General features: G+C 40.1%; 2 protein-coding genes across 3 annotated transcripts; one reads left to right on the top strand and one right to left on the bottom strand.

Annotated features, from left to right (window-relative positions):
• The first annotated feature begins 39 nt into the window (after positions 1-39).
• On the top strand, positions 40-19851 carry kcnn4 (potassium intermediate/small conductance calcium-activated channel, subfamily N, member 4). Of its 2 annotated transcripts, none has more exons than XM_044207680.1 (9): positions 40-853; positions 6783-6878; positions 8424-8860; positions 10963-11098; positions 13775-13885; positions 16141-16262; positions 17399-17468; positions 18168-18334; positions 18463-19851. In XM_044207680.1, the coding sequence occupies exons 1-9, from the start codon at positions 464-466 to the stop codon at positions 18464-18466; spliced, it is 1533 nt and encodes a 510-aa protein (XP_044063615.1). In that variant the 5' UTR covers positions 40-463; the 3' UTR covers positions 18467-19851. The 2 variants fall into 2 exon arrangements, with proteins under 2 accessions (XP_044063615.1, XP_044063616.1); XM_044207681.1 differs by having other exon boundaries at positions 43-853; positions 8769-8860.
• Positions 19168-23524, bottom strand: si:dkey-79d12.4 (zinc finger protein 271). The gene is made up of 2 exons (XM_044207711.1): positions 23120-23524; positions 19168-22031 (listed from the first exon to the last, which is right to left on the bottom strand). Exon 2 carries the CDS (start codon positions 21998-22000, stop codon positions 20030-20032), a length of 1971 nt encoding a protein of 656 aa, XP_044063646.1. The 5' UTR covers positions 22001-22031; positions 23120-23524; the 3' UTR covers positions 19168-20029.
• Positions 23525-23745: the final 221 nt, after the last annotated feature.

The following is a 23745-nucleotide window of genomic DNA, read 5'->3' as shown; positions in this document are numbered from 1 at the left end:
GAGGTTCGTTGTATTTTATTTTTAAAGGTTAGTTTGCCGTAAGCTTATTTTTGTTCAGAATAAGGAACGCAGGTAATCGCGTGTCATACAAAACAGACTTGTTCTTGTAACGTGTCGTCTAAACTGAATGAGGAAAACTATAAAAACATTTCGTTTCACTGCGTGACCATGCTCATCTGGGAGCGCACCGCGCATAACACGAGCGCACACACACACCCGCACACTGCACACAAAGAAGTCATTTGTGACTGACGCACCCTCTGAAAATAATAACCCATGCAAATAGGAGTAGCCTAAAGCCTACCGCGGTGTGCATATGGCATCAGTGCGCGTAAGCACGCCGCGCCGGTCGGTAGGAGTGTTAAGGTGACGGTGTATTGGAGGCCAAGTGTTTTTGTAAACCCGCTCCTTCGATGAGCGACAAACGAGAGAAGGGCCTGGTACGCAGTGCGCCCATCGGACTATGCCTTCCCCAACTTGGGAGGGAAGCAAAGGGGAGACCGGACAGGCAGAGGACGGAGCAGCGGAGAGAGGGACAGGCGGCCGTCTCGTGTGCGCTCTGGAGATGGAGATGACAAACCGCAGCCTGCAGGGCGACTCCAAAGTGGATTATAGAAATTGCGATGGCTTGATCAATCGAAACGGCGGGGACTCGGCAGAAGTATCCGTGCCGCTGTCACTTCCCGGGAAGCGGACTGCTCAAATGGAGGGAGACGACATCTACAGACTGCGAGGCAGAAATGTTTTACTAGAGGATAAAAAGCGCCTTTGCGCGTTGGCTTTGGGCACCGCTCTGCTCGGGATACTGCTCATGATAATCCACGCCGAGATATGTCCCTTCGTTTATAAACCGGTAGGTTCAAGAAACTACACTAATGTCTTGGTCAGTGAAAAGTTGATCAAGTCAGACTTCAATTTGTAAGAACTGACTGCATAACCAAATCAAATAATTAAATTGGAAATGTTTGAAATGTGACACTTCGGCTTTGTCGACACTTGACCTTAAAGCTGTAGCCTTACAGCTTGCTCCCTATCTCTGTTTCCACTGAAATTCTCATGATGATGCCTACTGCTAATAAATGTTAATCTCACAAATCAAATCAAATCTTGATGTGACGTGTACTTTTGCACACATTGCAAAGGGTTTAACTTACAACGTACATCGTTATCTGCACAAGTTAAAAAATTTAGGTCTTCACTGCAGCGCATGCTGTGTAAAACAGCCAAATCTTTGACATCAACCTTTTAAAAAAAAAAAAAAATCACTTTGTGATATCAGCTGGTCGAGTCATTTTAATTATGACCCTTGAATGATAAAATTGACCAACAAAATCATCATAGTTTTGCTTTCAGCATCATGCAGTGTAACTAAAGCCTGTTAATTGCTCTGCTGCCGGGTGGCATCATCTCAACTCTTCTTCAACTCCTAGCAGTTACAAGTTCTCAAAACAGTTTTTCACTTAGACTATAACGGAACTGGTACAAACAAATTAGGAGATTTTTATTAAACTGTGTTGTCTTTAATTCATGACATATTTCGGTAACTAAATGTATCATAACTGGTGCAGAAAAAAACACCCTTACACAACTGGCTCTATTTTTGTTTTCATAACTTCCTTTGATTAGCAGACAGCGCAAGCCCCATGCAGCACAACAGCAGAAGCTGCACCTGGGCTTTGAACCTCTCTGACCTACTGATTAGTTAGTCCATTTCCAGACACACTATTTGGTAGCACAGCCTCATGACATTAACATGCAGATCTCAGTGGATAACAATGCCAGGCCACACAATCAACAAATTATTAACTCCCCCTGACTTCCTGCAGCACAAGCCAGTTCCACATGTGGAAAAAAGTTTGCATGCATGCATGGCGCAAAACATCAGACCATCTCCATGCTGTGAAGTCAGTGATTGATTACAGTGTCAAAGAGACCCGCATTTCTAACTCATCAGCTATAATCTTTTAAGAAACCTATGGAAATATGGTCTGACCTACAACAATATGCCTGATGCGTTCAGAGAGTTGGACCTGGAGAAACATGGTTGTGAAAATAAGGGTGTTGGCACAAATATGATATTACTATTCCAGTGTACAAACACGAACCAAGAACAGGTGTTGTCTGTCCATTCCTAACAACATGCATCAGCTTCAGTACCATGGAAATGCTGATGCACTGGAAAAGTGTTCTCTGCTGTAGTTAAAGCACATTATTTTGAAGAGGCTGCATTGCCGATTTATATAACCATTTTCAGCATTTATCTTCATATGATGTTAAAGTCATGAGTGTGAGCTGTGTCGTCTTCCTGCCCTGTGGACTGACATGACTTTTTGTCACATAGGCGCAGTTTTAACAAAAACACAGCAAAATATAGCCATTTTTAAGTATACTGCAGTAGCTGCCTAACTTGTTGGCCTATCAAAGTTAACGCCAGTCTACAAAGTTATATTTTAAGCTTACCTTTTCATGGTTATGCATGAAAAAACAGGGCTATTTATGGAACGTTTTTCCACATTTCACCTCTTCCCCTACAGCAAGATTGCTCACAGTACTTCAGGCTATCTTTCCACATCATTTAGTGTATAATTAGAGTGTTTGCATGGCCAGTCTAAAAGGCTCTATGTCTTGAGTTTGGCTGTGCTAGAGTCAGGAGTGTGCACTTTGACCTGGATGCAGCCTCACGTCCTCATTTCTGCAACTCTTCAGCGACTTTCCTGGGATGACTTTACAATCCAAAACAATATCCACATATTGAGATATGCATGTCCAGTATTTAAAAGAACATTCCTTGATGTTTGAATAGCGGGGAAAGTGGATAATTTTAATGAGCTATATTGACTCTGGTTCTCAACCATGTGTGATTATAAAACTGCAGTTTTGCAGTCTAAAAGTTAAGCAGGCAAATTGAGCATTTTGTGTGCAAAAACCAAATTTGACCTAGCTAATTATTCAGAAGTATCTGACATATGAAGATTTATTTTCATGTTATGTTTCTCTCACATATAACATTACCCACTGATACAATACTACAACCTACACAATCACAATAAACATACAGGCTACCATCGTTGTGATATACTTACTAGATATAGTCACCTTTGCTGGGAAATTCTTATTAAATGTCACAATATTTGTTTCCAAAATGTTTAATGGAAAACATAGCACATTCATAATACAGAGAAATGTTGGGGATAGGTTAGTCAGATCAAGCATAAGAGGGGACATTGTTGTCCCATCTTTTGGTCAGACAGCCTTAACAGTTTTGGAACATCCTTCCATTAAATATATGAAACAGCAACTTTTACCATTCCTTTGCATGTAATCTTAAAACTTGGTTAAAAAGCATCTGAGCAACCAGACCTGCCTCAAGTGTACGGGCCCACATTTTCTGTAAAATGACAGGGTTGTAAGTTGGCTTTTTTTTTTAAAGACAGCATGCTGCAATATGGTTGTGACTCACCCACACACTGAAACCTGGTTTACATATATGGCCTACACTCAAAACTCACCCACACACCAGTATGCTGTGTTGCACGTGGAAGAAGTTTGCCTTCAGGGCTTTATTTTTTCCTAAACCTAACCAAGTAGTAAGGCTTTCTGGCAGGAAGCCCTGAGGGCAAACTTCTTCCAGGTGTTGCTGTGTCAGTCGTACCTGCCCTGTTTGCAACACGTCGCTACTCATCCAAAAGCCAGCATTCTGTGTATTAGTGCAGATTTGGGCCCAGATCTGGGCCACATCTGGGTTGTTTAGCTGATCAACACATCTACAACCACAGAGTAGGAATTATCGAAATGAGCTGCTGTGGTGATTGTGGTAATAAAAACCTGTTGACTATTGGGGTCCTGAACCACATTCCTCCTACAAAAGACCACATAATATTACTGTAGGGCAGTGATTCTCAATACCAGTTTGTATTCTGGGGGGCTGATGAGACTCTGCAGCTAACCAATAACTAGCTAGAAAGAAAACCATCAGTGCTGAGAGTCCGAAGGTCCCAGGATAATAAACCTGTCCCAGAGGGTGCAGGGAAGTGGTATCCTACTCACCTGTGGTTTGTGTTAACACATTCAACCAAGAAATCACAAACATAGTCTGATGCAGTGTTTGACTTGTTTAGTATTAACTAGTTTCCTTTATGACTGTCCCACTACATCAGTATAATATTCTTTTAGGATATTATTTGTAAGCATATCCTTAAGTTTATCACAGGATACCTCTAGTTGCATGAGTGACCTATAGCACAAGAGTCTACATGAAAGCTAATGAAACCACACTGACTAAAAAAACAAATTAGAAAACTGAAGTCAGATGCATATATTGTTTCTTTTGAAGTATTTATTTATTCCAGTAAATGCAAACCAGACCACCTTCTTTTGCATTGGATTCAGTGTTTTATTTATTTATTTATTTGCTATGCCTTGGTTGGCCTGTCCTGGTGACGGTGGCTCATTGTCCGTCCAAGACTATGAGAAACAATCCGTGTTAAGGTCAACCCAAATTAGGTTCACTGGGCTTGAAATTACTGTTTCCAACAGGAAAATGTACAAAACAATTTTAGCAACTCAGCAAGAAACATGTTGAACTCTCTGTTATGGAATGTGGTGAAATGTTGAGCTTTTGTCGGGTCTTCTAATTAGCCCTGGATGAAATACAGACATGATGTGAATGCTACGGGAGAAACTGTGGAAAATGGCGTACCTTGCCAATGGACGTCACACCATACCACCTACACGCTCAAGTTTGAAAATTTGTAATTATCTTTTTAACTGTAAACCACATTAAACTGCAGTTCCTGTTAAATACTTCCATTGATGTTGCATCAGTTGTACTGAGATGCATGAATGAAGGGTAAAGGGGCTCTTTAACCTGCTGAGAGGTGCTGAGGTGGTATGGCAGAGGCCTATGCTTAGTTCTTAATTCAATTGTGAAAACATATCAGACAATGAGGGGCAAACCATTACAGTGTGTATATCTGTGTCTCCAGCTGTCATTTCCCTGGAATGGAAAGTATTTAATTATAAACTCTCTTAATGTAATTGAGTGGCTTTTTATGTACTTTATTGGAGTACATCACAGAATCAGTAATTCCACTTTCATTAGGCCTAAGAACTGTAAATTTCTAATGATGCTCCTTCAATGCAAGAATTGCAGAGTAGTCTACAGTTATGCTATTATAACAAAATCAGTGGGATATTCCATTTAAATTAGTCCTAAACAATTGTTTAAGGAAAGGAAAAGGTGGTTAACACTTTTTAGAGCATCACAGATTGGAGGCTTAAGGACAGGAGAAGTACATTTTCTTTACTGACTCATAGATGTATCTTAACATGCATGTAATGAATACTAGATGTATACCATTTGATCCTCCATAAGGGTACAATGTAGTGAAAGCTGAAGCTATTATCTTCATTATTGATTAATCTGTCAATTATTTTATCAATTATTTGATGACTGTTTAGTCTACAAAATGTCACAGAATGTATGGTGAAAATACCCATGTCAGACCAACAGACCAAAACCAAGAGTATTTAATTTATTGTGATATAAAACAGTGAAAAGCAGCAAAGCATACATCTGAGGAGCTGAAAATAGTAAACATTTGCATTTATGCTTAATAAGCTATAACATTTTTACTGATTATCAAAATTGTTGGGATTCATTTTCTATTGATCGATTAATCAACTAATTGTCTCAGCACTACAATGTAGTTTTGATATTTGACTGAAATGTGTACCAGTTCAGTCTGAAATAAAGGTTGAGGTTGCACACTTACTGGGGCGTCTGCATAGTGCAGATGATAAAACACTTGTCCACCACTGAAGTGACCCATGTTTGTGCAGTTGGCAACACAGTTGTTCTTGGGTGGGAAGCTGGTGAGGGATCAAGTCTTCTTTCAGTCTTTTTCAGTCTAAACTGCTATTTGTTGGTCTGTCCACACTGTCTTGGGGAAAATGGCCATTCCAAATTGTGAGAAAAAAAATAACATTGATATTCTCGATATGGCCTCATGTGTTTACCATTGTTTATAGGTGCATTTTGGTCACTTGGTGTACAAAGCTTGAGGATACATATTGAAAAAATAATAATCTCAGGGAAAAGGTGTTTTATTTTGTCCTTTTTGCTGGAAACCACCCATAAAAACACAAGTTGGTTTTCAACATTGACAATGCACAAAGAGTAAGTTTGCTATTCACATATGAAAGATTTAAGTTAGCTAATTCTTTGAAGAGAGCCTGGAAGATGAGGCTAGCACGATAGAGCTTATTGTATGTTTGTAGCATTTCTTTTCTTTCTTCTGCTATTCAGTGCACAATGTTTTTGATATATCTTTCTTTGGAATTTGTACATGTGTTATTGGAAGATGTCTCACATCCTTGTTTATTTATATATATTTTTTTTTACTATAATGAACCAAATGTTTGGCATGGCATGGAAATAAAACTAACTATCTATGAAATATGTACAAGTACACAATAGGATACTGCCCCAGGGACAGGCTTTTGTACTGCAAAAGGTACAATTCCACTGTACCTTTTCCTAAAACTGTGCCAACAGTCAGGAGGCCACATTGGCCCGCAGTGTCCAAATGTTATATGTTGGATATTCTGGCACTCTTTCCACCCCTGTCATTACCACAGTGGGTATAACAAACCGTTCAGTTCAGAATCTATTTCATGAAACCTTGATAACAGTGAACATTAATGGAAAGAAATCAGATATCAACTGTTGCAGAAAGCCTTCCTTTTATGCCTTATCTCCCTTGTCTCCCTTTCCTTCCCAGGGCTCAAACATTGGCTTAATCATCAACTGTTCCATCAGCCTGTCCACTGGGTGTCTCCTGGTCCTCATTATAGCTTTCCATTATAAGGACATCAGGGTGAGTTTGCCTTTTCCCCTTTGTTTCCAACAGTTTGGACACCCTTATTGTGATGTGGCGTGTGCCTGAGTGAGAGCCTGTGTGTGTGCATGCATAGGTGCATTGTTGATCTTCAGTGCATCACTTTTCATACCAGTAATGTTTGTTTCAAATTAGCTTGGTTAGAATGATACTTTGTTGGAGATACTTGAGGGCAATTGTTTTAGAAGGAGCTCTCGGTCCACTGATGGTAGCCTCAACACTGATTATCTGTATTTGCTGTATGTGTACAAAACACTGGATGAAAACCTCACAGGCCCACACAGGCATGCACAAGGTTGCAGCTGCGATATTTTTCCAAACCACATGGCTCGCTGCCGTTGTGTGTGAATTCAATATACATGAAGGGATTTGGTTGAAATTAAGCAGAGTAAACACTCTTTCAGTCGCCCTCATACACACTCACAGCATGCGTATTCAATAAAGTGCAGTATGTACAACAAGTGCAGAAAGCACTGTGTATATGCACAGTAGTAATAAATACACTGAACTACTTTTCAGGACTCAAGGTATCTTTGACTGTTTTTGGTCTAGCTGCTGCTTATTCTCTCACCTACAGTGTTTTCAGTTTGGTTGCAAGTCATGTTTATCTGATATAAGTGTGGGGTCCATGCAAGTGTGAAGGGGAGATAAGGTTTAGGGTGGAGAATAACACACAGGCAGTGTTCTGCGATGTCTGATGTATCTTTAATTCTTTGGTGTCAGAGATGAAAAACTAAATCAAACCAAGAACATCAAGATGCTTCAAGTCTCAATCAGTGGAGCAAGGAGAGGAGAAAGTTCTGACTGGACACTGACCTGCTTAATTTCCTTTACTTTCTTGAACAAACTGAGGCACAATAAAACTATATACTGAGGGGATGAACACGGTCTCAATTCTTATGTGAACTACTCATACAAACTAGTTCTGTTGGAATCTGTGGTTTCATATCTTTCATGTCTTTGGAGTCTTAAAATTATTTTTTCTTATCACAGCGCACATAGTGTACTGTGTATTTGCATTTTTGCATTTTTAAATCTTTTCTTGCTTTTTGCTCAAAACACACACGTACAAATATGCATATACCAGCATGCCACATAATGGGATTCGTTTTTGTGTGACCCAGGTGTTCTTGTTTTTTGTCCTACTGTGATTTTACTGCACTGTTGTTCAGCCAGAATTATTAAATATGTTTACTCCAAGGTTTAATGAAACATCAACAGGTGCAACAAAACAGGTAGCACCTTGCTTTAATAATGTCATCAACTAGTATCTTAGGAAAATAAGAAGTGGAATTGGAGCCAGTGAGAGAATAGCAAGTGTTTTGTATTTAAGTTTCAAGTTTAAAGAGAACCAAATCAAAGAGGATGTATCCCTTAAAATGTCCATATCCTTATAGGGATGATTTCCAAACATTATATACGAACATATTAACATGACTGTATTTTCACTTCATCGCCGTCAGCACTTTCATCATGTTTTTCTTCTCTCACTCTCTGTCTTTACTGTCCTCCTCCATTTTTCAGCTGTTCGTCATTGACCACAACCAGGTGGACTGGCGTATTGCCATGACCAGCCACAGGGTTCTTGTGATCACTCTGGAACTGTTAGTCTGTGTCATCCATCCTGTTGGCACTTACTGGGAGGTGGGCCTCCATGTCAACTCCTCTTCCTCAGCTCCGCTCTGTTTTTCCAGCCACGAAAACAGGGCCCTGATGGACATGGAGCTGCTGTTGTCAGTGCTGATGTTCCTCCGCTTGTACTTGGTGCACAGAGCCATCCTGCTGCACAGCAAAGTGCTGCTGAGCGCCTCCTACAGGAGCATCGGCTCGCTCAACAACATCAACTTCACCTTCCGCTTTGTTCTCAAGGTACTGATGAACAAATATCCGGCGCGCACGCTGCTGGTCTTCATCCTCTTCTTCTGGGTCACTGCATCCTGGATGCTTACTCTGTGTGAGAGGTAGGGAAGAGAACTGCATGTGTGTAGTCAATACAAATGGGCCGATCATAAAATTTTGGTGTTACAAGTTACATGTCAAACTACGAGCAAAAAACTGGTATGATGTATGTTCTCTGCGCATACTAAACATTCTAATTAATACATAATATCTTCACAAATAGAGACACATAAGCACTTGTACCAGCCTTGGAGATTGAAAGCCTTCATTAAAAAATCTATCCTGAAATAATAATAATAATAATTCATAAATTCATAAGATTGACACCAGTCACTTTTCTGTACTCTAAATATGAAGCTACAGCCAGCAGATGATTAGCTTAACGTAGCATAAAGACTGGAAGCAGGTATGAACAGCTAGCATGGCTCTGTCCAAAATTATGGGGAAAATGACACATTGTGGTTTTACGGGTGGTTATGTGCCAGACTATTTCCTTGCCAGGAGCAGTAACTTCCTGGAGTCTTTAGGTGCTAAGCTAAGCTAACCATCTGCTGGCTGTAGCTTCATAGTACAGTGTACATTCATGGGAGCGGTATCAATTCTCACCTAACTCTCTTGAAATCGTGATATCTGAAAAAACAGACAAAATGTTTCTGAATGGTATTTCGTAGTAGCTGTACATATTATGCAATAAACAATGATTTACAAAGTAAGCCGTACCTGCACTAATGAACAATGATTTGTGATTGCTTTCACTGTTACTCTTGATTATCATAGTAAAAATCTGTTTTTTATTCTCTTTCATAGATGCCTACACACACACACACACACACACACACACACACACACACACACACACACACACACATACTACAGCTCTGTCTGTTACTATCATCCCCCAAACTTCCACTCCCTGTCACACACATGCACATTAAAAATACAAAATGCTCAGTATTATAACATTCCTCCTCAAACCTTGATGGTCAATTTGACTTTCCTATTTAGAATGGATTTCCAATAACCAATTTAATAATCATCATATTCTATTTTGTTACTCTAACAAATTGCTCTTTATCGTGAGCCAACTAAACGTCAACCTTATCCTGTGCAGTGTGTTTGGCTGTTTGAACAATGTGAGGTCATTTTTTCATTTGAACCTTAATGGGAGGTTTTGCCTTCAGTTTCACATGTCTCAGTCTTGTATGTTTTGATTTGTCAGAAGTAATAAAATAGCTTATGATTGATACCTCATAAGACCACCAAACCTTTTAACACTGAACTGTAGATTACCACATCCAGGAGACAGATGAACACTCATGCACTGTATGACCTGTTTGTGTGGTTTTGGCGAGGTGTACATTGGACTCTGCTGTAAAATGCTTTACAAGTTTACACTGGTACCCACTTCCTTTCTTCTTAAGGACTGTAGAGCATCATCAATGATAACACAGTTTGATTAACAGACCACACCTTTATCAAACTCAGAGGAGTCATTGTGCACAGGAAATGGGTGTTTAATTTATTGCTCTATCTAAGATAAAGTTATGGAGTCCTCTGAGTTATGGCAGATTCACAGACCAATGGGTTGGGTTTAGGCATCAGGTTAATGCTTTATATTACAGGTCCCATATTTTCCTCCATTTTCAAGAAAGGAACTGATATATAACTGTAATCATAAGAAGGTTCCTGGAAAGGACAATGTCATTTGGTACTAATTGTGTAGATAGGTTGGTGGGCGATATCACGATGTAGACAATGAAATTATATAAATGCGTCTACCATCAGAGCTTTTGTCATACCGTTTGTGGTATTTATCACTTTAAAAGAGCTGTATGTGACATTCACTGCCACTAAATGTCGCACTACAGCACCATCATTTCAGATCAAAACTAAAATTGAATTGGAAATTGCAGACCACTAAAATAAAACGTTACTGGCAATCCAATTCAAAATGGTAATGTTTAAGTAAAACATGGTTATATAAACAGAAGTTGAAAATGGTTATGAATGTTTAGATTTAAGATGGTTGAGGTTATGTAAAAGTTCATTAAGGTTTTGTTTATGTAAAGAATGTGGCTGGGACTTTCGTCTTTGCCCATAACTACAGTGCATTTAAGATGTTTCGTTACAACACAGTATCAGTCCTGCTTTCTCCCCCCTGCAGGAAGACCCACGAATCGACAAGCCATATGGACACGGCTCTGTGGCTCATAGCCATCACCTTCCTCACAGTGGGCTATGGGGATGTGGCACCCAACACCAGCTGTGGCAGGGCGGTGTGTCTCTTCAGTGGAGTCATGGTAACTAGGTTGGGTTGTTTGTTGAGAACATGTAATATTTAAGAAACTGAAGATTTCATGCTCACAAACAGTTTTATGCAAATTGCATGCAACTGTGTGCATACTGAAGTATATAAGACACACAATACTTGTTGAGGCATTCATGTTATTTCATTTCAAGTGGTTGTTTGGGCTTCTTTGGCCTCTTATCAGAAAATTACTTAGCCAGCCAGCACAGCAGTAGTGGTTTGAACACAAAAGACATTTAATGCTCAGTTCGATAAACACAAAGAATGGAGATGTCTTATCTTTGTTTCAGTTCTGTATTTGTTCCTAACCAAACCACTGGACTGTGTGGACTACCAGCTTGTTAAGGCACAAAAACAAAATGTTCTGTTGCTGTTCATTTTCATTTCATTTTGTTTTGCTGTGTTGTTTCTGTTATTTTTCTTCCCTTCACTTTTATTCAAGTTCTGCTCTGTTCTGTTCTATTCCTCTGCCTTGTCTTTTGTTCTATTCGACCCCATTAGTCTCTCTATTCAGGTCTATTCAGTTCTGATTTGCTCCATTTAATTCCATTTTGTTCCATTCCATTATCTACCATTCCATTCCTCCCGAGTATATTCTGTTCTGATTTGTTCTATTTTATTGCCTTCTGTTCTGTTCCATATTGTTCTGCTCTATTCTGTTCCGTACTGTTCCATATCATCCTCTTTGGTTTGTTTCATTCCCTTCCATTTCTGCTCTGTTCCATTGCAGCAGCTCTTCCCCAATTTTCCTATTTAGTTTTTCCCATTTTATATCGGGTCAGTTCAGTTTGGTTTACTTCTCTCCTGCACCGTTTGCGTTCTATCCCAGCCTATTCTGCACTATTGCACTAGTTATCTTAGATGTATTAGACCCTTTTTTCCCGGCCGCACACCCTAGCGGTGTTGACAGACCTGAATGCCTTCATTCCCTTGTGTGCGTGATTTAAATCACAGCTGTAAATTAATAGATGGTGCCTCTGCAGGACCTTGGCAGTACCAGGCACTCACACGAAAAGACTCTGTCAGCATGCAGTAGGCACTGTGCAGCCCACACAAAACATCTGTATGGAGTGTGATGTTTCTGCTGAGTGATGACATTGTTTTGCTGCGCTCACAGACTTCTCTCCTCGTCATTCCTTGTGGACATATTGTGAAAAACGTCACATTAGAGGTTACATTTTGCTTAATTGTTTATCTCATCATAGAATAAAAGAAAAAAAATAAAGTATCCCAGAGAGAAAGTAGATAAAGTATTGCAGCCAGTTCAAACTGTTTTTTTGCCTATTATAGCAAGATAATATGGTAATGCAAAGGAGTGGGAAGGTTAAGATAAAAAGGTGTAAGGATAGAGATGGAGGATTAAAGGAATGGGGAAATGATAGTTGAGATGAAACACAGAGTTACACACAGTAAAGTAAGATAAACAATAAGTCACTGAGACAAGGAGTGGTTGTGTGTTTGAATAGGCAATAGACTTGGCTGGCTGCCTCACCTCTGCTGCATTAGATTCTGGTACAAGCAGATAAGAGTCACCACTGTGGTTCTGGATGTGGGCACAAGTCCGGTTTAGACACCTCTGTGACAGAGTGGAAAACAATCTTTTCCCTCTCTCTTTCTCCATCTGCCTTGTTTTTATAAGCTTCCCCCCTTATAAGGGGAAACTTTCCACCATATCCATTTTTAGGTGGTTTATTGCCTTTGGCACCACTACAACACAAGGGTGTGCCAACCTGTGCGAGTGATTTGGAAAAAAATAAATTTCCTACTCCCATCAGGGCAGTTCTGGGAGCCAGTCACTGGGGCTGTCACACCTGTAATATGGCTGAAAGCCTCTATGGTCAGCACTTCTGCCATAACTCAGTTTGCAGCTGTGTTCAGGGGTTGACAACACTGTTCGCATCCCATCACTGTGTGTGGATGGATCCAAGGAAAGAGTTTGTACCTCCCAGGTTTCACAGACGGTGCAATGATAGATATTTTGTGGCTGATGGAGTGAAGTATAAATATATCTTTTAAAACTCTGGTTTGTGCTTTCTTATGCGCATGCTTGATCTTGCTCTCTCCTTCTTTCTCTCCCTTTCTAATGCAAGCCCAAAAAGAGGAAAACAGGTAAAGACTGGTTATCTTCTATCATTACCCGTGGTGGACATGAAATCAGTGTAGTGTTTTGTCTGTGTTTCTAATAACGTGTCTATCTGTGTGACTATGTGGATGTGATTCGCTTTAAAGCCTGAATCTTCACCATCATTTTGTAGTTCCCTGTCCAGCAATAGCACAAAGCTATTCTCAGAGGACACCAGCACTATGGCAGTGCCACAGAGGCCTGTGTTTAACCATTGAACTCTCTGTGTAAATATAACTTTGATTTATTGGATGAAACCATATGAGGTATGAAGATCAACATTCAGTATTCTGAATAAGTGCTTTCCCTTGAGGGGAATGGTGGAGCAAAACACACAAGACCCACTGTTGAGGATTCAGACAAATTCAGGCTTAAAATTAGACTAACATCAGTTTCTCTTGAGTTCTGCCTTGTTTATGTCACTACAATACTCAGGATCAATCTCCAATGCTTACATGATTAGTTGAGAAGACAGCCAGATGGTAAATATATCAGTAACCATGCCAACATCTGTGTATGTGTGTGTGTGTGTGTGTTGGGTTTTAGGGTGTAGCCTGCACTGCCATGCTGGTGGCAGTCGTTGCCAAGATGCTGGCGTTGAACAAAGGAGAGAAACATGTGCACTTCTTCATGCTGGACATCCAGATCTCTAAAAGGGTAAGAGCAAAACATTATGAAAACGCTGTAATATGTCTATAAGAAAAACATACCAACTCACTGATTAGTGATTTATTCTTTGAACAATTTTCTTCATCAGAAACATGACTTTTGGATGTATATGCATGGCCATTTTCGCATGCGATTTTGCTGTTTCTTATCTTTTGCACCCTCTGACAGACTTCATCTGGTTGTTTTCTTCAAAGACGATATATTTTTGCATGTTTTGGCCAATTTACTACAAATCATGTGAACTTTACGTTACTGCTATGTTTCAAAACGTGCTGTAGCCTAATGTTTTTGATTTTTGAATGTACCTTCCCTTTAATTTCTGTATGAAAATCAGCTCACGGCTTAAGTTAGGTAATTCATCACAATGAACACCATGTCTGTGTTTATTTTTGTCAAAGTCACTGGAACATGGCGTGGTAACGCAGCTGTAAGTGCAGAATGATTTGAAAAGTCTGCACTGCATTGCCAGATAACAATAACATAACTCAATAAAAAAAACTAAAACACTTTGGTATGCTTTGGAAAATGCTTGGCAGTTATGTAAAATATGCTACAATTATAAGTCTGTTTAATACAAAACCACCATAAAGCAGAACTCAACAATTTTCTGTGGAGGATTTAATGAAAATAGAGTCTTTACATACAATTATTAACACACTAACACCTCAATATAGGTCAGATAATTGACTCTTAACTTAGAAAATCATCTTAGCTGTAGTGTCATGTGACAAAATAAACCCTAATGACATCACAGGCTCTCTTGTACCAATGTTGGCAAAGACACACAGATCTAAATTAAAATGTCCAATATAACAGGTTTAACAAATGGGTGTTGTAAGTGTGATTTTTACATTTGAAGGATCTTTAATGGGAGACCTGAAAATAGTGACTCTTATTTTTGCAGCATTTTTGTGATAATATTTATCTAATAATCAAATACACTTTCCTATATAAACATTTAGTAAACAGTCAACTTCCCTCCCTTCTATCAGAGGTTACTGCAGTGTAGCAAGACAAATAAGACAAATGAAAAAGCGGATGGAGCTCTCAGGATGGAAGCGTCACTACTTTCCGTGTCGCATGCATGTTTTGGTTTTTGAGTTTTATTCTAATAATTCTTTTTCTTAAATAAGAGACACCAGAGGACAGGATAGTGTGGGAAAAGAGGAGGGAGATGAGGCCTGCCAACCTCTTTATAGCATTTTCAAGGCGTCAAACAGAGGAAATCATCTGATCTCTGTCAGGAAAGAAACTTGTGTCAGTTCAGGACGGTGCAGCGATGTGCAGGAAACTGGTTGAGCTTACGTGTCTGTGTGTATGTGTGGAAGTGGCTTGCAGAGGACTTACTCTGGACAGGATTCAAGTGTTTGCTTGTTGATGGGAAGAAGGCAGTGTCTGATAAATAAAGCTTACAAGGAAACATTGTCATAAAGTATCTTAGGAATATACATAAATGTGTAATGACTGTTAGAGTTCCTATAATCTTAGTTTCAGTTTGTGCGATGTATGCAGCGCTACAGCTTCTCACCAAACTGTTAAGAAGCATCTGACTGCGTTAAGTGCACCGCCTTGGAGGATACAACCATTTCCTTTCTCCCGGTGGCTGCATCCTGTCACTAGGTGCATCTTTATGTCTTGCTTGTGGTTGCTCTGGTCTGCGTGTGTGTGTTTCTGCGTATGCGTGCATTCTTCTGAACTATCTGGTGCAGTCCAGATTTACACTGATGGGAACAAGGGAAGACATCTGGATGCAGACAGTGACAGCCTCTATTTATAACCCTCACAACAGGGCCAGAGTGACATCATCACATGGTTACAGTGATTTGCGCAGGAAGACAAACAGACATGAATAGAAACAAAGAGTAAAGAGAAAAGTGCAAAAAGGTGATACTGGAGAAATCCTGCAGTGCCTGTCCGTCAAATTCTTGCATATAAGCATCTTTGTGAAAATAAGACCATCATAGTTCTGATTTATGTGATATCAGCATCATTGAGGAAAAGGGTTGAACAGGAAAGGCTATCTGGATTTAATCAGCTGGCTTGGATGACTCATGCTTTTACTTCCTGTACTAAAATGATTGATATGAACCACATTCTGTCTAAAAACAATACGATAAGCGCTGTTTATTTTTGACTTTATATATATATTGACTTTATCTTGATGGTCTCATCACCATGTTTCTGCTCCTGGAAACTCCATGTTTGATCAATTGATTTCTGTGTTTTTTCTGTCGCTTTACCAGATCCGCCACGCTGCTGCTAATGTGCTAAGGGAATGCTGGCTTCTGCACCGCACAAACCTGACAAAGGGCAACCGCGGTGAGCAGCGAAGACACCAGAGATGCCTTCTGGAAGCCATCGGAGTGTGAGTTGTATCGCAAAATGATACCTTCTGGCAGGATGTCTGTGTGTTTGTGTCTGGGCAAGGGATGTAATTGGGTGGTGGTTTGTGTGCCTTACATGTGTATTTTACTGGTCATTAACTTAGTGTCAACATGCTTAACCACAGAGTCTCAGTTTTTAATGGCTGATTTAGATTAGGCTACTAATTAGACTTACTCGCCTGTGGGCAGGACATGTGTGAGCAAGGGTCCAGGCAAAGTTCTGCAACAATTACCTTTATTTACTATTTACAGTATACAGTAATTTGACAGTAATATACAACATATTGTACATCTTCTTGTAAGACACTAAGACACTCATCTTTATTCTTTTTGCACATTTTTTTGAGATTTTGAGTTGCATCTTCTTGTTATTGAGCCCAAGCTCCTCTTCTAAGAACAAGGGAATTGCACAAGACAGGAAGTCCAGAAGTGTGATTGTATGGTTCATTATCCTGACAACAGGATTATGTGTGTGAGTGTGTTAGTCTGGGTGGAAGGGTTGTACTTCCTGTTTTACACCAGGCAGAACCACTATAAATAAATACACTGTGGAAAGTACGAGCGGGAGGCACCTCCATACCTTGGGAATAAGAACAGTATAACCTAATGATACCATCACTCTAATGTCTTTAGAGACTGGTTGCGTGATTGCAATATTGGTTTCCGTATTTCTTTTTTCGGGGTACTTCTGGTTTCATCCATCTAAGATACTAAATTTAGCCCTTTTCCACCTTTTATATGTCAAAAACATTCTAGCAATGTTTTATAGCTATTTAACAAACACAGCATGACTCCTGCATGTTGAATAGTGGAATACTCAGTTGTCAGCATATTCCTCCACAAATCAGGGGTTCTGTGTTGTGCCAGGACTGTTCTGTTTGTCCAAAAATAGGACGCTCCAGCCGTAGATATGCACTTTAGAACTCTTGTTGGAGCATTTAAACCCTGAATTCTACACTTATATTGACTTTTTAACAGTTTTAATCAAAGAAATGGTCTTGCATTTAAAACTGTTTCCCTTTCTGTGTCTTTGTGTAACATTTGGAATAATGTAATTAAAATGCAATTATGTTTGAAATACTTCCACATCACTGAGATCTATTTTTTTCCTGCACAGATTTCGGCATTTACGCCTCAAACAAAGAAAACTGAGAGATTACGTCAGTGAGATGGTGGACCTCCCTAAGGTAAATAAAGCTGTCACTGGAATATTTTGTACATGTTTAATTTGAAAGGCTAACGCCAGTTAAGATGGCAAAGATCCCCCTAAAAACACCCACTACTTACATAGACTATTACGCAGTATTTTACAGGCTGCTGTTTATCGCTAGGTGTTCAGACACATTAAATGCTTGTTAAAAAATCTCCATAAAATGTCTCAGGATTCATTTGTGTCAGGAATTCACAGGCCCAGGAAAGTTTCCCATGTGGAATAAACCCAAGATATAAAGGCATTACCCAGTGAGAGGCACTAATGTGCAATTTGTGCATTTTAAAAAGCATTTCTAATTTGATTGATTTATATTATATAGAAAGCAAGCCTAGTTTATCCAGACTGCAAGTGTAGCCCCTTGGTAAGATGTCAAAAGTAAACCATGCCATGGTCACTTTGCAATCAGTTAGTTACAGTCTGACTGCCATGCAGTAAACTGAACATGCTGCTCTCTCTTACTGACTGAACGCAGCTGAGCCACAGTGAGCATAGAGGACTAAATAAGTGAACAGATTTGTTGCTTTTGGCTTTTTTTTCAAGTTGCTAAAGGGGCTGCAAAATGTAGTGACACAGAATTCAGTAATATTAGACAGGTTTATGCCCATAATTTGACCCCCAAGTTTTTCCCTTGTAAGTACAACAATCTTTGCATTTGTGTGGCTGATTTCAACAGATGCAGATGATCATGTGTGACCTCAGTGCCAATTGGAATAACTCCTATCGTGAGCTGGAGCAGCGTATCGTCTCCATGGAGCAGAAGCTGGACGAGCTGAGTCGCTGCTTCCAACAAACCTCTGAGCTGCTGTCTCAGGTCCTACGTCACCGAAACCCAGAGATCAGGTTAACAACGATAACTGCTACACGTTGCACAGATCTACTAACAACACACAGTGCAGGATGTGGTATCTGCTGAATTGGAACGCGCCTGCTTAGAAAATACATAATTTGTTTGTTGATTGTTTTTGTAGGTGACATGGCTACATTCACTTGGTCTTCAGTGCTTTCATCTACAGTATCCGTGAAAGTGAGATGGTAAATCCTCTCCACCCAGAGCTGCTCCAGACTCTTAACATGCTGAACCACTTGGAGGACTGGCATACCTACTAAAGATCTCATCTTCTGGCCCTGTGCTGAGCACACTGCACAATGACTCATAGCTGTAAAATGATACAGATAAAATAAGACTTCCATTCACTGTGGGAGAATCACAGTGCATTTTGAGAAATCTGTTTTCAACAGTTATATTTGTGACGGTGCACAAAAGCCTGAATTAATCTCAAACAAGGACTGAGGAGATCCTTGTAATCCAGTCAAAAGCTCCAGGGCTTGCTCTCTTAACTACTATTTGTAAGGTTTCATTGATGGACTCTGTCACTGCCTTATTCCTGTGGAATAAGATGCATATTTTTTTCATGTTAATTTTATTTTCAATTTCTTGCAATATTTTAATGTAAGCCTAATCCGTTTTATAAAAACCTCTCACAATTCCTCTTTTTCATTAGCAGACAGTTTAATGGTTACCAAGTTGATATTTGTTTGCAAACAGGCTTATTGAATATAATACAGTTTGTAATAACTCCTCATTGTTCTTCCTCTAACCCACCGAGTGAATTGTGAATGAAATTATGCGTTTTCATGCTCAACCAAGAGAAGAAACTAAACTTCAATTCATATTCGTGGGAAGAAACCTTTATTTCAAAGTGTAAGTCCTTGGGATTTTAAGGGATGTCAACTGAAACTCATAGATTAATGTCTACATTTAAGGTTGTAATCATCTGATGAAGGAAAATCATCTAACAGTTTACACCTGTTCTGAGAACAATGAAACTTGAGTCTAAATTGCCTTGTAAACTCAACGTTTAGCAACCCAACAGCTCCATCTAGTGGACATGAATTGTGTAAACGACATAATATTGAGGACCTTAACATCATAAAGATTATATAACAACCATAAAAAAGTCATATGCTATTTTCAACCTGAATACCAAGACCTCTACAATGTCTCACAGGCACACAACATTTGAATCAGCTGTAGTGAAAACAAATCAGAAAACAAAAGGACTCAGAAAACTCCCATACAAACCTCACTGTTAAGAATGCACTTTGTGAGAAAAAAATAGCAAAACTGGACTAACTCTTTCTCTGGAGGATAAACTGGAGTTTTCATGTGTTTTGACTTAATCCAATACTGAAAAATGTTCCTTGTGGGTTAATTTGTACTCGTATATCGGTGTGTCGTCAAAAGAACTTATGAGGAACTTGTTCCAACGCTGTTTACTATGTATCATTTGCACATGGTGAAAACATGTTGACAACCATCCAGTACATGCTTATCATTAAAAGCCATTAAGAATGAATCTGTACCACCAGTATGTGATTTTGCTTTGATTTTGTCACTTGGTAATACAAAAATTTAACAAAACAGCGACAATCACATGACGTGTGAAAGATCCCTTTTGATTTAAAGTGTGGTGAATAAAGTTGGAGAAGAGTATCTAAAAGCGATGGATAAAGCAGAGATGTGTTGGTGCTTTGTCATTTCAAGGGCTTCTTCAATAGTTTAGTTTTTGTCCTGTTTTTAAGTTGGTGCCATATGTAAGCTGAAGGCCTAAAAAAGTGTTGTCCACAGTCACACGTAAAGGGCATTCTGCACTTTCTTTTAACTTTCCATTTGCATGTACGTCCAGAACGGGATTTTTTCTGTGACTTGCCCCTCATGTGCTCGGCTAAGAGCTTTGCTCCCGTGAAAGTCTCCCCACAGCTGACACAGATGTAGCTTATGGTCTCCGCATGCTGAACACAATGTCGCAGGAGGTGTAGCCGGTGCTTAAAAGCTCGGCCGCACTGGCACTGGTGTGAGCGGCGGCCTCGGTGGAGGTAGCGGTGGCTGATGATGAGGGAGGGCTGCCGCAAGATGGCACCGCACTGCCTGCAGGGGTAAGGGGCTTTGGAGCGCCAGCCGGTGTTCATACGTTTCATCAAAGCCATGTCCTGGCTGTCATTCTCAAACATGGCCATAATAGTGGGCATTGGCGCGGAGACAGGGTCAGAGGCCGCAGTGGCTGGAGTTGTGTCAGTGGCACCAGGAGGGACAAATAAATGTGCAGAAAGACTGCTTAAAGGCTGGTTGGCTGGCTGACCTAGGGCACCGTCTTTCCCCGATCTGACAGGTGCAGCAGCAGACGTCAAGCATATCGGAGCAGGTAGTTTACCTGGGTGGGAGGAGAAGGAGGTCGAGAGAGAGGAAGGGCTAGATTTCACAACTGTGGACAGTGACTCTGCGTAGGTTTGGCCAACATGGAGCTTTCCATTAATGACCTGGTTGGCTGACTGGGCTATTGTGCCACGGACACCCGGTGAAACCTTTTTGTCTGTCAACACTGATGGATTGGTAATGATGCATACCTTGGTGCTGACCACTGACATGTGAACTGTGGTGACATGGTTTAACAAAGTTTTATCAGAGGTGAAAAAGGATTTGCATATGTTACATGCCCGTGGCATTGACTCGGAACAGAAGAGGACCAAAGGTGATTTGCTGCCCTTGGGACACTGGTGGTGATGGTACAAGTTCTCGTGAGAGAAAACTTGGCCACAGACATCACAGGAATACAAAGGCATGTAGTGTTCATTAAGAGACGTCTCAGTTACAAAGAGCTCCTTGCACAGCGGACACTGATATTTCACCCTTATTCCACTACAGTGCAGCAAATGGAGCTTCATTGACCTAAACGGCCCTCTACCACACGCAGCACATATTGAACTATTAGCGCTAGGAATGGCTGCAGGTGTGTTTTTGGAGTGCGGACTATTGGAAGAGTCACTGGAATAATCAGTTGAACTTGAGTTCGAGCCTCCATCTGATTCTGGATCAACGGGACACAAGTCTGCAAGTTTAGAGCGCGTCTTATCTTCATCATCAGATTCAGAGCTTGTTGAATCATCTGCCTTCTCACAATCACTTTCCATGTCAATATCATTATCATCTTCCCCCACTATATACTCTACACTGTTTTCAGATGTCTCAGGTCTCTCAGGCTTCATCTCAATTCTTTGTTGGGGTCTCAACTCTGACACTGACTCATGCAGTACTGACTTTGTGCTTTGCTGTGCAGTCACCTCATTAGAAAAGTTGTCACTGTTCTGACTCTGATGTATGACTGCAGAAATCAAAGCGGGAGCTTCCTGAAATGGCGCTGAGTCCATGCAATGTGTCTCTGCATGCTTGTTCAACTCCCACACATTACTGAAAGACTGACGGCACTTGCAGAGGGGTGGCGAGTGTGCATTATCCAGGTGTGTGGAGAGAGATGTCAGGCGTCGGAAAGTAACCTTGCAGATGTGGCAGGTGGCTTTGATGTTGTGGCTTTTGTAGTGCGACATCAAGCTTGTTATCTTGCTGAATTTTTTGCCACATTCCCAACATTTCGCCTCTGCGTGTGCGTCATCCACTTGCCTTTTTGCGGATACACACCATTCATCATCGCTGCTCGAGTCTTCAGACATAAGGAGCTGGTCAAAGCAACCTCTGAGTGGTCTGCAATTTAAAGCAGAGTGGACAGAATCACATAAAAAATGTTTAATGAATAAATCCATTTACAGGTTTCATACAAGCATCACAGCAGACAGCTATTTATTAGATAGATAAACATTTATCCAAACTTCAGTTATGCAATACTATGTGTGGTTTAGAGCTGAAACAATTATACTATAAATGTCCATCAGTTGACTGACAAAAAATGTATTACTTCATAATTGCTATTGCGCTTGAGTCAATTATCAAGAAAAAATGTGTGACATTCTCTGAAATACCTCAACAACTAGTGGATGGATTGCTATGAAATCTTGTACAGACATTCTGAGTCCCCAGAGGATGAAGCCGACTGACTTTGGTGATCCCCTGACTTTTCCTTCAGCGCCACCATGAGGTTCACGTTTGTGGCTTTGAGTGAAATATCTTAACAACTACTTGATGGATTGCCATTAAATTTGGTACAGACATTCATGCCCCCCTCAAGATGAATTAAAATAACCTATACTTTTCATGTAGCGCCATCATCAGGTAAAAACATTTCAGTTTGTCCAATACTTGATTAAATACCTGCAAAATGACATTCCCATCAGCCTCAGGTGTACTTTCTATTATGTGCTAATTAGCAAATGTTAGCATGCTAACACACTAAACTAGGATGATGACTATGGTATAACTGTTTAACAATAGCATGTTAGCATTGTAATTGTGAGCATATTAACATTTAGTTCCTGCACCTCAGTACAGCCCCACAGAGCTGCTAGCATGACACCAGGCACTGTAGGCACTTTCGATCTTTTATGTCATTGTTGTTTTAGTCTTATACCATTGTTATATAATTTCAATTAAATATCTTTGAGTTTTAGACAAAATAAAGAAGTCACCTTAGGGTCTGGGAAATTCTGACAGGTTCACATTTTTTTGTGTGTCTTCACTATAACGTTAAGTGCTGCCTCGTCGTTTACCAGCACAAGCCAGTAAACACTATTTCCCCCCACTTTTAGCTAACGTTAACGTCTGTGTGAGAAGACGGCTGTGTTTGAGCCAAATAACATGAGACCTCATTTTCACCTGCACAACCAAACTGTACTTACCTCTGTCCGAAAGTACTGGACCAAAAAACTGCTGTCTATAGACCAAAGGTGAAGTAATTTGATGCCTCCAAACTAGGAGGTGACGGTTCATCCAAGTCAGTTAACGTTACTGTTAGTTAACGTTAACCTACTTAAAAAATACAAATAGCTAACGTTAGCGTTAACGTTAACTTGTATGTAATGATTTGGGGTTTCGGAGAAATAAAAGCCTCTATTCAAGATTTGTGTCTGAAGCGCATCCATCTGTACAAGTGGCGACAGTACAGATACGATTCATTACATTACAAAAAGAAAAACCCTTCAAATTTTACATTTGAAGACACCGTCATATTGTTGATGGCGTCCACACACCGAGCTCTTCCATATCCGTTTAAAAGCGGAAGACATAGGCCTCCATCTCCCAGAATGCATCAGAGTGTTTCACTCAACTACAGTCGATGTCTCGTCATGTTTGGGGGCGTTGTCAGCCTGGGAATGCTGTGAAAGCGCGGCATTCCTGAAACAATCTAACGCTGTTTGGGTAAAGCAAACTTAACGTTAAAGTTATACTTAGAAATTACTGTAGTTTTAGTGAGTGGAATTTAATTCAATGAGAATTGTATGACGGGTTTAACTCAAAATTATTC

This window comes from Siniperca chuatsi, linkage group LG9 (assembly GCF_020085105.1).
Source record: "Siniperca chuatsi isolate FFG_IHB_CAS linkage group LG9, ASM2008510v1, whole genome shotgun sequence".
In the NCBI taxonomy this organism is placed as follows: domain Eukaryota; kingdom Metazoa; phylum Chordata; class Actinopteri; order Centrarchiformes; family Sinipercidae; genus Siniperca; species Siniperca chuatsi.
The sequence above is the reverse complement of the archived record's forward strand: the minus strand, read 5'-3'. Positions and strand labels throughout refer to the sequence as shown.